This window comes from Mugil cephalus, chromosome 22 (assembly GCF_022458985.1).
Source record: "Mugil cephalus isolate CIBA_MC_2020 chromosome 22, CIBA_Mcephalus_1.1, whole genome shotgun sequence".
NCBI classification, from domain to species: domain Eukaryota; kingdom Metazoa; phylum Chordata; class Actinopteri; order Mugiliformes; family Mugilidae; genus Mugil; species Mugil cephalus.
The window spans coordinates 310311-321488 of NC_061791.1; the positions used below are offsets into that span (position 1 = coordinate 310311).

Genomic DNA, 11178 nt, shown 5'->3' on the forward strand with positions numbered 1-11178 from the left:
CATGTTCTCAAAGAAATGTGGAACATAAGAACCTGAGGAGGAACCCTGGAGAACATGATCTGGTCTGAAATGAAGACATGACAGAGAGGAGAGCTTGTGTCAAAGGTTTAATCCATTCAGAACAGAGTTTAGATGATCTCAGTGCAAAGTGGCCAAAACGAGAAGGTGGATCCGTGTTTGAGTCCAGCTGAGCTTTGGCTTCAACAAGCAGAGGAAACAGCAGCAGAGAAACAACCGAGTGAACAGACGCTTATTCTTCATTTCAATCACAAAACAAGTCAATGAACAAATTAATGGTATATATATTTATATTTATATATCTAAAGTGCATTATGGTACAAAAATATAGAAGGTCAGCAGCACCTCGATACATTTACAAAATAAATACACCATTCAGACAAAATAAATTAGGACGGGAATTAAAAAAGGAAAAAACACACAAAGAGGAGGAGAGTCTGTGTCTGTCAGGACGGGTCGCGACCTCATCGCTACTCTGAGACGTCGAGAATATGTACACGAAATAAATACGATCCAGGTTCTGTCCAAACGATCACTATCACAGAGACAACTGCAACAGGACGATTCAGGAGTCACTGCCAGAGTTCATGGTTCTGAAACAGACAGAGAGAGAAACGGGTCAGAGATCTGGATCCAAACACAGCAAACATGGACGACACGTCTCCTGCATAGACCGTATATAAACATGGACGACACGTCTCCACTTCCTCTCATTGGTCCAAACTGACGTTATTTAGCTACACAGAAATGCTGGATTATTCACTGAACTTATTTTTATTTTTACACGGAAACTCTTCATGGAGCGTTTGGCTGAACTAAAATAAAACTAATCCAAATAATTGACATTTAAACATTCATCAACATTATATTAATTACCTAAAGGACAGAAACAATCCCTGATTAAAAAAAATAAAATAAAATGATGCAATGTGTATTTTAGTGTTTTAGTTTGGTCCAAGCCCCGCCCCCTAACGTGGAGGGGGTGGAGCTTATGACCTATTGATGCATCCTCCAGCCACCAGGTGGAGCTCTCGTAGCTCTGGCTTCACATTAGAGGAGCAGCTCCGTCTTTATTTACAGTCAGAACTAAGAGCTCCAGGAAGTGACTGACCTTCGTCAGAGACTGACGGCGTTTCACTGCAGCGCCCTCCGCAGGCCGAGCAGAGACCTCCACTCCAGGTGGAGTCCGCTCCCAGACTCGTCCTCCGGCCTCCAGCCCAGCGAGCGCGCCCTCCTCTTCCTCTTCTCCCCCTCCCTCCTCTTCCCAGACCTCCCTTTCTTCTTCTTCTTGCCGGGCGCCTTCAGGACGCCGTCTTTGTACGTCTGGGACTTGTTGGTCTCCTGGGGGAGGTTGGTTCCCTCCTCCTCCTCCAGCTGGAAGCTGAGGTTCTTGGTTCCCCCGGGGGGTTTGGAGTGCAGAGTGCTGCCGGTGGTGCTGGGGTTGATGCCCAGGCCGACCCCCGGCAGACCCAGGCCCGGTAGGCCCACCCCTGGTAGCCCGACGCCGGCGCCGCTGCTGCTTCCTCCTGCTGCTCCTCCTCCTCCTCCTCCTCCTGCCGTGGTCTGGACCGCGAGGTCCCGGATGTCGGCCGTGTGGACTTCGTCTAAAAGCTCCTTCAGCCACATGCGACGCCGGATGTCCCACAGCGTCCGTCCTTTATCATGCATCAGCTGAGCGTGACTCACCGAGCGCTTTCTGGAAAACACAGACGGGTTCTTCAGTTACAGATTCATTACAGGTGAAGTTAACTCACAATCAGAGAAGGTCAGGAAACATCCTCAGGTCTAATCACAGTCTAACGTGAAGAAGTGACATTGAAGACATTAATTCCAACTCCTCCAATAAACGTATCTGCTGTTCCAAGGTTTCACACAGTTTTAGTGAGAGTTGTGGAAATAACATAAAACTGAACCTGGAACTAAACAGAACTTGCACTTTTTCTTAAAAAATGTCTGATTGTTAATGAATGTAAACACTTCTTTGCACATCTGGAGTTGTTGAATACGTTGCTGTGTTGTTACTGCCCCCCCCAGTGAAACCATCTGTCCCTGTGTGTTACTGCAGGGCATCCACATACTTTTGACCATGCAGTTATTTTGATCGACCAGCAGGTGGAATCAGAGGCAAACAAACGATGAAACAGTGAAGATTTGATAGAGAAAAAGAAGCATATATGTCCTTCTCCTCTTTGAAAATGTTTCCTCAGACTGAGAGAATATTTTTTTTATAACTTCCATTTTTAAAAACAGACGCAGGCCCCAGCGAGATTTGAACTCGCGACCCCTGGTTTACAAGACCAGTGCTCTAACCCCTGAGCTATGGAGCCTGTCACGTGGTGCAGCGAGACAGGAAACGTTTATAAACCGTCTATTACCACTATTACTACTGTTACTGTCTATTACTGATACACAACAACGCACAGGATCAAACGGTCACAAACTGCCACTGATGCTTCAAGCTGCTCCTTCTTTTAAGTTTTTGCTTCTGAATACGTTTGCATCTGTATTATTTGAGTTATTATGAGTTAAACTTCGGAGTAAAGAAACTCTGATAATGATTTAAATAGATGTTATGCAAGAGAATATATACTACACTCATGTGTTTAACATCATATAAGAGTTAAGTCTGTTTATTCTAAATAGTGAAGCTACAAAAGCGAGTGAGGCCCCAGCGAGATTTGAACTCGCGACCCCTGGTTTACAAGACCAGTGCTCTAACCCCTGAGCTATGGAGCCCGGTGGCCACGCTGACATCACAGGTAGAGGCCACGCCCACACCTGACCACACAGGTACGACAGGTAAAACCTGACGGCGCAGTTATGATGGTAATCGTCCACACGATGGCGCTGTCTGCACAGACTTTAACAGGCTGAGCTTCAGGACCAGACTTTGATAAAACATCAATAAACACGTTTGAAGTGAAGCTGATATGATGAATAAAGTTTCTACCACTAACCAGAGAGAAACAAACTGAGAAGAAGAAGAAGAGGAGCTGCTGTTCGATCAGCTGATTGTGACCAGATGTGCTGAGCTGTTATCTTTGCAGATGCAGCAGAAGAGCTGAGGCTTTGCTTTGCAGCGGTGTCTCGTTACTCAGAGTCTTAAGTCTTAGGAAAACATCTCGGATCCTGGGAACCAGCGACGTCCAACACTTCAGGTGTCTGAGCACACAAACACCGCCTCGCCTTCCCATGATGCTCTGCTCCGGGATGCATCGTCTTCTTCTTTTTAAATGTTTAGATGCTGAATAATGAAACTCTCCACGGAGCCGCTGATGTTTTCATGCACAGATATTTCCTGTCGCTCTGAAAACGGATCCGACTCAGTTTCACCGTTAATAAAAGTCACATCAAACGCTTTTTAGAGAGAAACATCCTGCAGCGCCGGCGCTCCAGAGCTCCTCGTCCCCGTCCTCGTCCTCTTCTCCGTCCTCGTCCTCATCCTCTTCCCCGTCCCAGTCCTTGTCCTCTTCTCCGTCCCCGTCCTCTTCTCCGTCCTCGTCTCCATAGTCTTCCTCGTTTCTCTCTGCAGGAGTTGAAGGTAAAGACGGAACGAGGACGCTTGTCTTTTAATTCCTTCTTGGTCTTGTCATGTCTTTCTGTTGTCTGTGTCTCTGTCGTCCTTCAGACTGGAACAATAAGTCTTTGGTCCAAACTAAATAAGAGTCTGAACGTTTCACAGCCGCGTCTCTGATGAAGGAGGATGAAGGAGGATGAAGGAGGATGAAGGAGGTCAGAGGTCAGTTCGGTCTCAGGCGGCGGCTTCGTCTCAGGATCCGTTCAGTCTCACAGAGCAGAGAGAGAACGTCTCCGGGAACCGAGTCTCACAGTCAGAGACACGACGTCCATCACAGCTTCACTAATACTACACAACGGTACACAACACTACACAACACTACACTACACAACACTACACAATGCTACACTACACCTCAGAGACAACAGGGACAGAGACGGAGACGATGGGACATTGAGGGTCCTGGTGGAGTCGAATCAAACATAATCTGACACTTAAAGACTCAAATATTCACAGATTGAGTCACAGAGAAAGAAAGAGGAGGAAGGAGTTTATCAGACTGGTTCAAATAAACTAAACTAGACTAAACTAAAACTAAACTAGACTAAACTAAACTAAACTAAACTAAATTAAAACTAGACTAAACTAAACTAGACTAAACTAGACTAAACTAAACTAAACTAAAATAAAACTAAACTAAACTAAACTAAACTAAATTAAAACTAAACCTAAACTTAACTAAACTAAAACTAAACTAAACTAAACTAAACTAAACTAAACTTAAACTAAACTAAACTAAACTAAACCTGAAGTGGAACAAGTTAAATTAAAGTTCAGACTAAAGTGACTGAAGGTGAAACTGAAGCAGTGACTAATATTAATAAAAGTCTGACACGTTAAATTCTTCTGTACGTTGCTGTTTTTTTCTCTTGCATTGAGTCTAACCCTTGTACTTGTGTGTGTGGTGAGAGTCTGGTTCTGGTTCTGGTTCTGGTCCTGGTGCTGGTTCTGCAGGGACACACTTACATTCTGCTGCTCAGGCTGGAAGCATCGATGGGGCGGCCGTGGTGAGGAACCGGAGAGCAGAGCAGGAAGAGGGCGAAGCAGCACTGCTGCAGGACTGTGGAGCACAACATCGTCTCTGCAAAGACACAAAGGACAAGATGAGGACTCTGCACATTCCTGCTGCGCCACAACAAAGACTCACAAAAAACACGGAGCCGAGGACCAGAGACTCTCAGGAAACTTACTGAGACACAGCGTCCTCTATGTCCACAACAACAAACACAAATCAATCCAGGTGAGGAAACTAGATCCCATGAGCCAGGACACATCCAGACTCCCGTCCCCGTCCTCGTCCTCCGTCCTCCGTCCTCCTCGTGGTCAGAGGTGAGTGGAGCTGCTGCAGGTCGCTCTGATGGGAGCGTTTGCTTCATTCTGCATGAGAGCGGCAGCAGGTCACAGGAGAGAGGAGGAGGAGGAGGAGGAGGAGGAGGAGGAGGGAGGAGGGGACGGCCTGGTAACGGGGGGGAGGGCCTCCAGCTCGCCTCCCCCCGGGGGAGAGACCGGAGTCAGGGCGGCAGGAAGGTGGCGCTACAGCTGCACCCTGACTCACCTCCTCCAGGTCCAGGTCCAGGTCCAGGTTCAGGTCCTGGTCATGGTCCTTGTCCAGGTCCAGATCCTGGTCCTGGTCCTGGTCCTGGTCCAGGTCCAGGTCCAGGTCCAGGTCCAGGTCCAGGTCCTCCTGGTCCTGAGCCTAGAGGAGTCTGGTCTGAGGAGCGACTCCAGGACAGGAGCTGTGATGTTGGAGTCACATCCTCAGACTGAACCCTAGAATCTATGTATATGTATAATACTACGTCTACTTTAAAACCAGCACTGTAACTGTAGAACTGATGATCTAATAAACTGGTTTAGTTTATCTGAGCTCAGACATTTTCTCTTCAGTGAATGTTTGATCCTGTTTGTTGAATCTGATGAAGTGTAACAGAAGAACTTCCCTCGGTGTCTTTTATTCCGTCGGACACGGAGGACGAGACCAGGTTGATTTATCTGAGATAATTGAAAAGTTTCTCATGAGTCACAAACACGAGGCACCGACGCTCTCGACTGAGTCGTGGTCCAAATATCAGCGACTCATCACATCTGCACCGGCAGAAACAAACATCTGGGAAAGAAACACGACGACTGTGGGATTAAAATGTCTGAATCTGGTTAAAGAGACAAAAGTAAAAGGATGTAAATTTAATGTTAAAGTTAAAGCTTTAAAGGACCAGAGTAACTGGTGCAGGGACATCTAGTGGTGGGAGAACGAACTGCAACGACAGAAACACTGGAGCTCTTGTTCTGATGAGATTAAATGAATAAACGATTAAAAGTCTGATGTGTCTGGGATTCACTCTGATGTGATGAGATGAACGTGTGAATCCCCTGAGTTTGATGGAAAGCCCCCCCCCCCCGGTTTATTTTGGGACCAGTTTAATCACAGCAGCATGAAAGTCGACCATTAGCGCAGCGTGCTCTGAAAATGTTTAGCTAACGCTGAGGACGACCTCCCGGGGTTCAGTTTTTCCTCGGGGGGGGGGCTGTGGAGCCCGTCTGGGTTTGTAATTTTCTCTATCGATGTCCTTGATTCTTTCTCCAGCAGCAGCGAAGGAACACGAACACAATGAACACATTATTTGTTGGAGGTGATGCAACCGTTTCATTCATTAGAATCAGAACCAGATCCACGGAGCCAGAGAGGATCATGGGAGCAGTTTGTCTGCGAATAAGCTGCGTCCAGTTTACGAGCTGGTCCGGTTAGAGGAGGGGGGGGGGGGGGGGGGCGACCTGTCCGTGGAAAAGGAAAAGTCACCTGAACGAAAGCAGGTACGAGGAGAATCAGAGTGTTTCCTGGCAGCGGCGGCGTTCGGGGGCCGAGCCAGGAAAGCTGCTTCACATTCAGACTAAATTGCTGCGTCTTGGCAGAGCAGCACATACACAAGAAACACAAGAAACAAATGTCCGCTTTTAATCTGGCACCAGCCCCCCCCCCCCCCCCCCACAAAAAAAAAAAACATCCAGCCCCCCACCACCACCACCACCACCACCCACTGCCTCCACCTCTGAGAACAATTCCCCTCACAGACATGTAGTGTTAGCGGCCCCCTCCCCCCTTTAAAGCAGGCTCACTATTTGGCAGCCCCCCCCCTTCATCCGATCACCTGGAGAAACAAGGAGCTGGATATGAATTATATCTAATAACTTTTATCTAATGTTTTTCATGGTCCAACTGAAACACGACAATAATTCACTATTTTCCATCTGCTCCAGTGTCTTTGTTTGACATAAATATTATTCCGGAATAAGCTCAGACTGACACACAGGTGGTGAACGTAGATCTACGTGAGACTCCCTCACAGAACAGCACGTAGAAAACAAACCTCGACACGTTTCACGCATCAGAAACACGTTTCTAGTTAAACGTCTCCTGGTGTGACCCCCCCTTAAATCCTGCTGGGCTGAGGAATGAGGGGACGAGTGATGGACGACTGAGGACGATGAAGAGTCGGGGACTCGTCTCCCTCCCCGGGTGGCCTCCCCCCCCCCCTCCCCCCTGTAACCTCTGTCTTACCTCGGACCCTCCTCGTCCTCGGTGGCGTCACGTTTGACCCGAGGAATTCAGGAATGTACAGTTTGCATTCAGTGGGAGAGGACGGACACAAACTCTCACCCTCACCCCCTCCCTCCCTCCCTCCTGTTTTACTCCCATTAAACAACTCACGCCCACCACAGGAACACATGCTGCACCACCGCCACGCGACCACAAACAGTAACTCTGGATTCTCTGAGGTTTTGAGGTGCTCTGACATAACTGGAAGTTCACAGGCCACAGAGCTGAGAGACGCTCTGTTCAGCTCTGTTCAGCTCCAGCGTTTGTTTTCCACTTTCTGCTCATCATCCATTCAGCTTCCACGGTTTAAAGAGGCAAGAAAAAATCTAAATCATCTGGAAATCAATCTTCTAGCTACAGGTATTAGCCTCTCTGTGGTTCTCTGTGGTTCTCTGTCACCATGTGGGTGAACATCATCTACTGGAGTCTCTCTGGGATCCCACCCAGGAAATCACGTCTCTGAGCTCAATTACATCTGATTATGGTCAACGAACGGGATCAGAAGACGGAGAAGACGCAGTTCAGTTTAGACCAGTTCTGAACAGTTTTTATGGGTTTGGCCCTTCAGGGTCTAATGTGGTCTACAGGGTCCCCCTTTGTATGAACTAGTGTCCGAACCAGTTCTTATGTTCTGACGGTTTAAATACATGTTTACATTGTTTACCTCTCAGGTAAAATTCAAACAGATCATATAGATCATATCACCTAGATGATATCGATCAGATAAATTAGATCACATAGATGATATAGATCAGATGATATATATGACATAGATAATATAGATTATATCATATAGATCAGATGACATAGATGATACAGATTTGTCTCCTTGACCCACGGAGGCTCGGAGGGAAACGCCGGCGTTTTGACTCTTGGAAATGTCTCAACAACATGCAGAGGCAACACTTAACAGCTAGCGAGCTAACGGCTAACGGCTAACAGCTAACTGTCACTGAGTAACACAAACAACGCTCTCAGACACATTTGGTCACATTTCTGTCAGTGTTGGAAACAACAAAACTATCAGTTTTGACTGAACTAAAACTATGAATAAAACGTAAACTAGTTTACTCTGTTTTAGAAGCTAACATCAAACTTCTCCTGAGTAACAGTAATAAGGTCTAAATCATGATTGTGTGCAGGTTATTAACTAACAGCTCTTAGTTAATAACACGCACAGTTTATCAGGACACGGTCCAGTCGCATGGAAACACTTTGCAGCTTTTTTAAACTGCAGCAGCAGCTGCACGAGTCGTGCATGAAGAGATCGTTTTTACTCTTTCCTGATGTTTCTGCAAAAGTCATTTTTTAGTACAAACAACAACCAGTGTTGAAAAGACACAAGAGGACATGAACTATTGAGACAAACAGCTCAAAAGTCACGTGAAGCCTTTGCAGCGCTGCCTGTATTCATCCAAACCCTCAAACACCTCGACATCTTCTCTGAGCTCTGGATCAGGACCCGGGACCTGGTCTGGATCTGATCCTTCACCTCAGAGACACATAAAACCCATAAACCACGGGGGACGCAGAGACAGGGGGACACGGAGCTACTCTGACTTTTCCTGCAGACGTTTCAAACTCCTGCACCAGTCGACGGCTGCTTGACCCAAAATGTGTCTCCAGGAAAACTAGTCTCTGCCTCAGGTTTAGTTTCAGATGCACCGGGACGTCTTCATGGACAGACAGAACATGGACCCGGTCGTACGATCTAAACCTCCCAGGAACTGATCTGCATCCAGTCCAAACCCAGAGCGAGTCCTCGGAGCGTTCTCACCTGTGTCAGAGCTTCTGGCTTCTTGTCAGCGTTGGGAATCCACTGAAGAGTTGTCAAAAAGGCAAAGAAGTCCTTGGTCCTCTGAGCGGAGGACGTCTGGTGGCGGCTGGAGAGGCTCTGCCGACTGTTTGCTGCCTCCTGAAGCCTGGAGCCGCTTTTAAATAAGGTTAAACCCTCCTGCTGACATCACACCATCATCACCATCCACGGAGCTTCACTCTGTTTGTAATTAGACGGATGGATTTACTCAGCCGTCGTCCCTCCTCCCACATCGGGCCGACGGAGGAAACACAAAGCGCTCATGACACATGTGAGGCTCCTCCATGTGTTCGCCACTAATGTAGGTGTTTCTGTTTGTGGTCGCTCCCCTCTCGCTTTGTCTCACATCGCGTGGTTTGTGTTCTCCTGCACGTCACTGAGGCCATAAAACCTCCACGTTCACTTCAGCCCCACCAGTGCTGTCGCTGCACCTTCCAACCTTCTCTCAGATTAAATGTCAGGAAAACAGAGGCCGGGCCGCGGCGCTTTAGTTCCCCCCCATTAAATAATGACCCCCGCAGCCAGAGACCGGGACGCGCTCCACAACACGCTCCCAGTGGTTTTACTGGTCAGGCCTTCCACCGCGGGACCAGCCTCCGTCCTCTCCTCCGTCCTCTTCTCCGTCCTCTTCTCCACCACCGCAGCAAAGTGCTGCAGCTTCCAGACGTCTGGTCTGGTCCTCCACGTCCAGACGGGTCCAGGGTCAGAGACCAGGGTCAGAGACCGGGGTCAGAGACCGGGGTCCGAGTCCAGGATCAGCTCCTGCTCCATGAATCGATTAGAGGCTGGACAGTAGTAACTTGTCAAAGGTTTTAAATGAACGTGGATCACAGGTGGGATCAGATACCTGAGTCTAGGAGGAGGACGAGTCGTCTCACTGCTGATCACCTGACAGGGACACAATAAATGAAGTTATTCTTCCTGTTTATTCACTTCATCTGGATCACATTTAATTAATATTATTATTTTCATTTATTGACTCTGAGCTGTAAATGTCTCATCATTCCTCCTCCAGCATTAACTCCTCTCTACCAGCGGAAAACGCTGTGAACATGTGATTCTGCATGAAACATCATAAGCATCATAATAAACAGTCGGAAAATGACTACAGCTCCACAATAATAATTTAATTTTTTCCAGTTTCAGAGAGAAAGTAACAATTTACAGCTATATCAGACATGATGCTATAAGATATATATTCGTATTTTGTCCCGATCAGTGGAACCTCTGAATCCCTTTCATCATGTCATTGCTAATTCAAAAGCACCACAAAAATTAACTCAATCAACGATCTTAGATCAAATATTACGGGTTTTATCCACCTCTTCATTGCGCATCATCTAGCTGCTTTGCTATGCTAATGCTATGCTAATGCTAATCTTTCCGAACACAGCTGCTTTACGCAGTTTTCCGTGTGAACTTTGGACCTTTCATGCTTCTTGATATTTGCTTTAAGTCAGTTCGTCCAGTCTTTGTCCAAGTCTTTGTCCAAGTCTTTGTCCAAGTCCAACCACATGTGTCTCTTGTGAAGAGGAAACAGGGGAAACAGAAAAGTCACCAGTCATGTCTCCGGCAGAAACTTAAACATTTATAACATTTATCTTTCACCGTGTTTCGCTGTGAAATGTTCATTTCTGGCTTGTCGGGTCCGAGCTCCTTAACGAGACGTTTTTCCTCCGTCGTCCGCCTCGAAAAACGAAACATTAATAATGATTTCACCGAATTTAGTGGAAGCTGCTCTTGAACTCCGGTTGTCGCCGCCATCGTATTTTCCCGCCGTAGCGTGGGACGGAGTCTGCGCGTGTAGCTTTAGTAATATTAAACCGTCACGCATTTTACGTAGCAATTGGGGCTAAATTTCCAGCGCCCACTGGCGCTAAATGTGGCGACGTTGATTGGCCAATTATTGGTAGTTACCCCCTAGCAACCGTAACCTGATTGGCTGTTTAGCTGCAGGTCTGTTTAATGAGGGTCAGTTGGTGGAAATGTTGTTCAAATGATTTAAAGTACATATAGACACACACACACTATTATGTAAAACTCACATTAATCTAAAAAAAATTCAAAAAAATATTTTTCCCCTGAACAGGCGGCGGGGCTGAGCAGAGCGCCCCCTATGGGCCGGTGATGTAGGTGTTTGGTCCCTGAAGGAACATGGGAACAAACATGAGA

General features: G+C 47.1%; 1 protein-coding gene and 2 non-coding genes across 5 annotated transcripts; all 3 read right to left on the reverse strand.

The window, feature by feature from the left end:
- Nucleotides 1–94: 94 nt before the first annotated feature.
- On the reverse strand, nt 95–10745 carry pthlha (parathyroid hormone-like hormone a). 3 transcript variants are annotated; one of them, XM_047575528.1, is made up of 5 exons: nt 10615–10745; nt 9854–9894; nt 4562–4676; nt 1130–1714; nt 95–611 (listed from the first exon to the last, which is right to left on the reverse strand). In XM_047575528.1, the coding sequence occupies exons 3-4, from the start codon at nt 4669–4671 to the stop codon at nt 1153–1155; spliced, it is 672 nt and encodes a 223-aa protein (XP_047431484.1). In that variant the 5' UTR covers nt 4672–4676; nt 9854–9894; nt 10615–10745; the 3' UTR covers nt 95–611; nt 1130–1152. The 3 variants fall into 3 exon arrangements, with proteins under 3 accessions (XP_047431484.1, XP_047431483.1, XP_047431482.1); XM_047575527.1 differs by lacking the exons at nt 9854–9894; nt 10615–10745 and adding an exon at nt 8968–9604; XM_047575526.1 differs by lacking the exons at nt 9854–9894; nt 10615–10745 and adding an exon at nt 4786–4964.
- Nucleotides 2273–2345, reverse strand: trnat-ugu. The gene has a single exon. It is a non-coding gene; the product is annotated as a tRNA-Thr (tRNA).
- trnat-ugu lies at nt 2682–2754 on the reverse strand. The gene has a single exon. It is a non-coding gene; the product is annotated as a tRNA-Thr (tRNA).
- Nucleotides 10746–11178: the final 433 nt, after the last annotated feature.

What these genes read in the sequence shown, in the direction of transcription:
- pthlha (XM_047575528.1), bottom strand. Translation starts at nt 4,671, where the DNA reads ATGTTGTGCTCCACAGTCCTGCAGCAGTGCTGCTTCGCCCTCTTCCTG. An exon ending in TCCAGCCTGAGCAGCAGAAT is followed by an intron (nt 1,715 to 4,561) that starts GTAAGTGTGTCC and finishes TGTGTTTTCCAG; the next exon opens with AAAGCGCTCGGTGAGTCACG.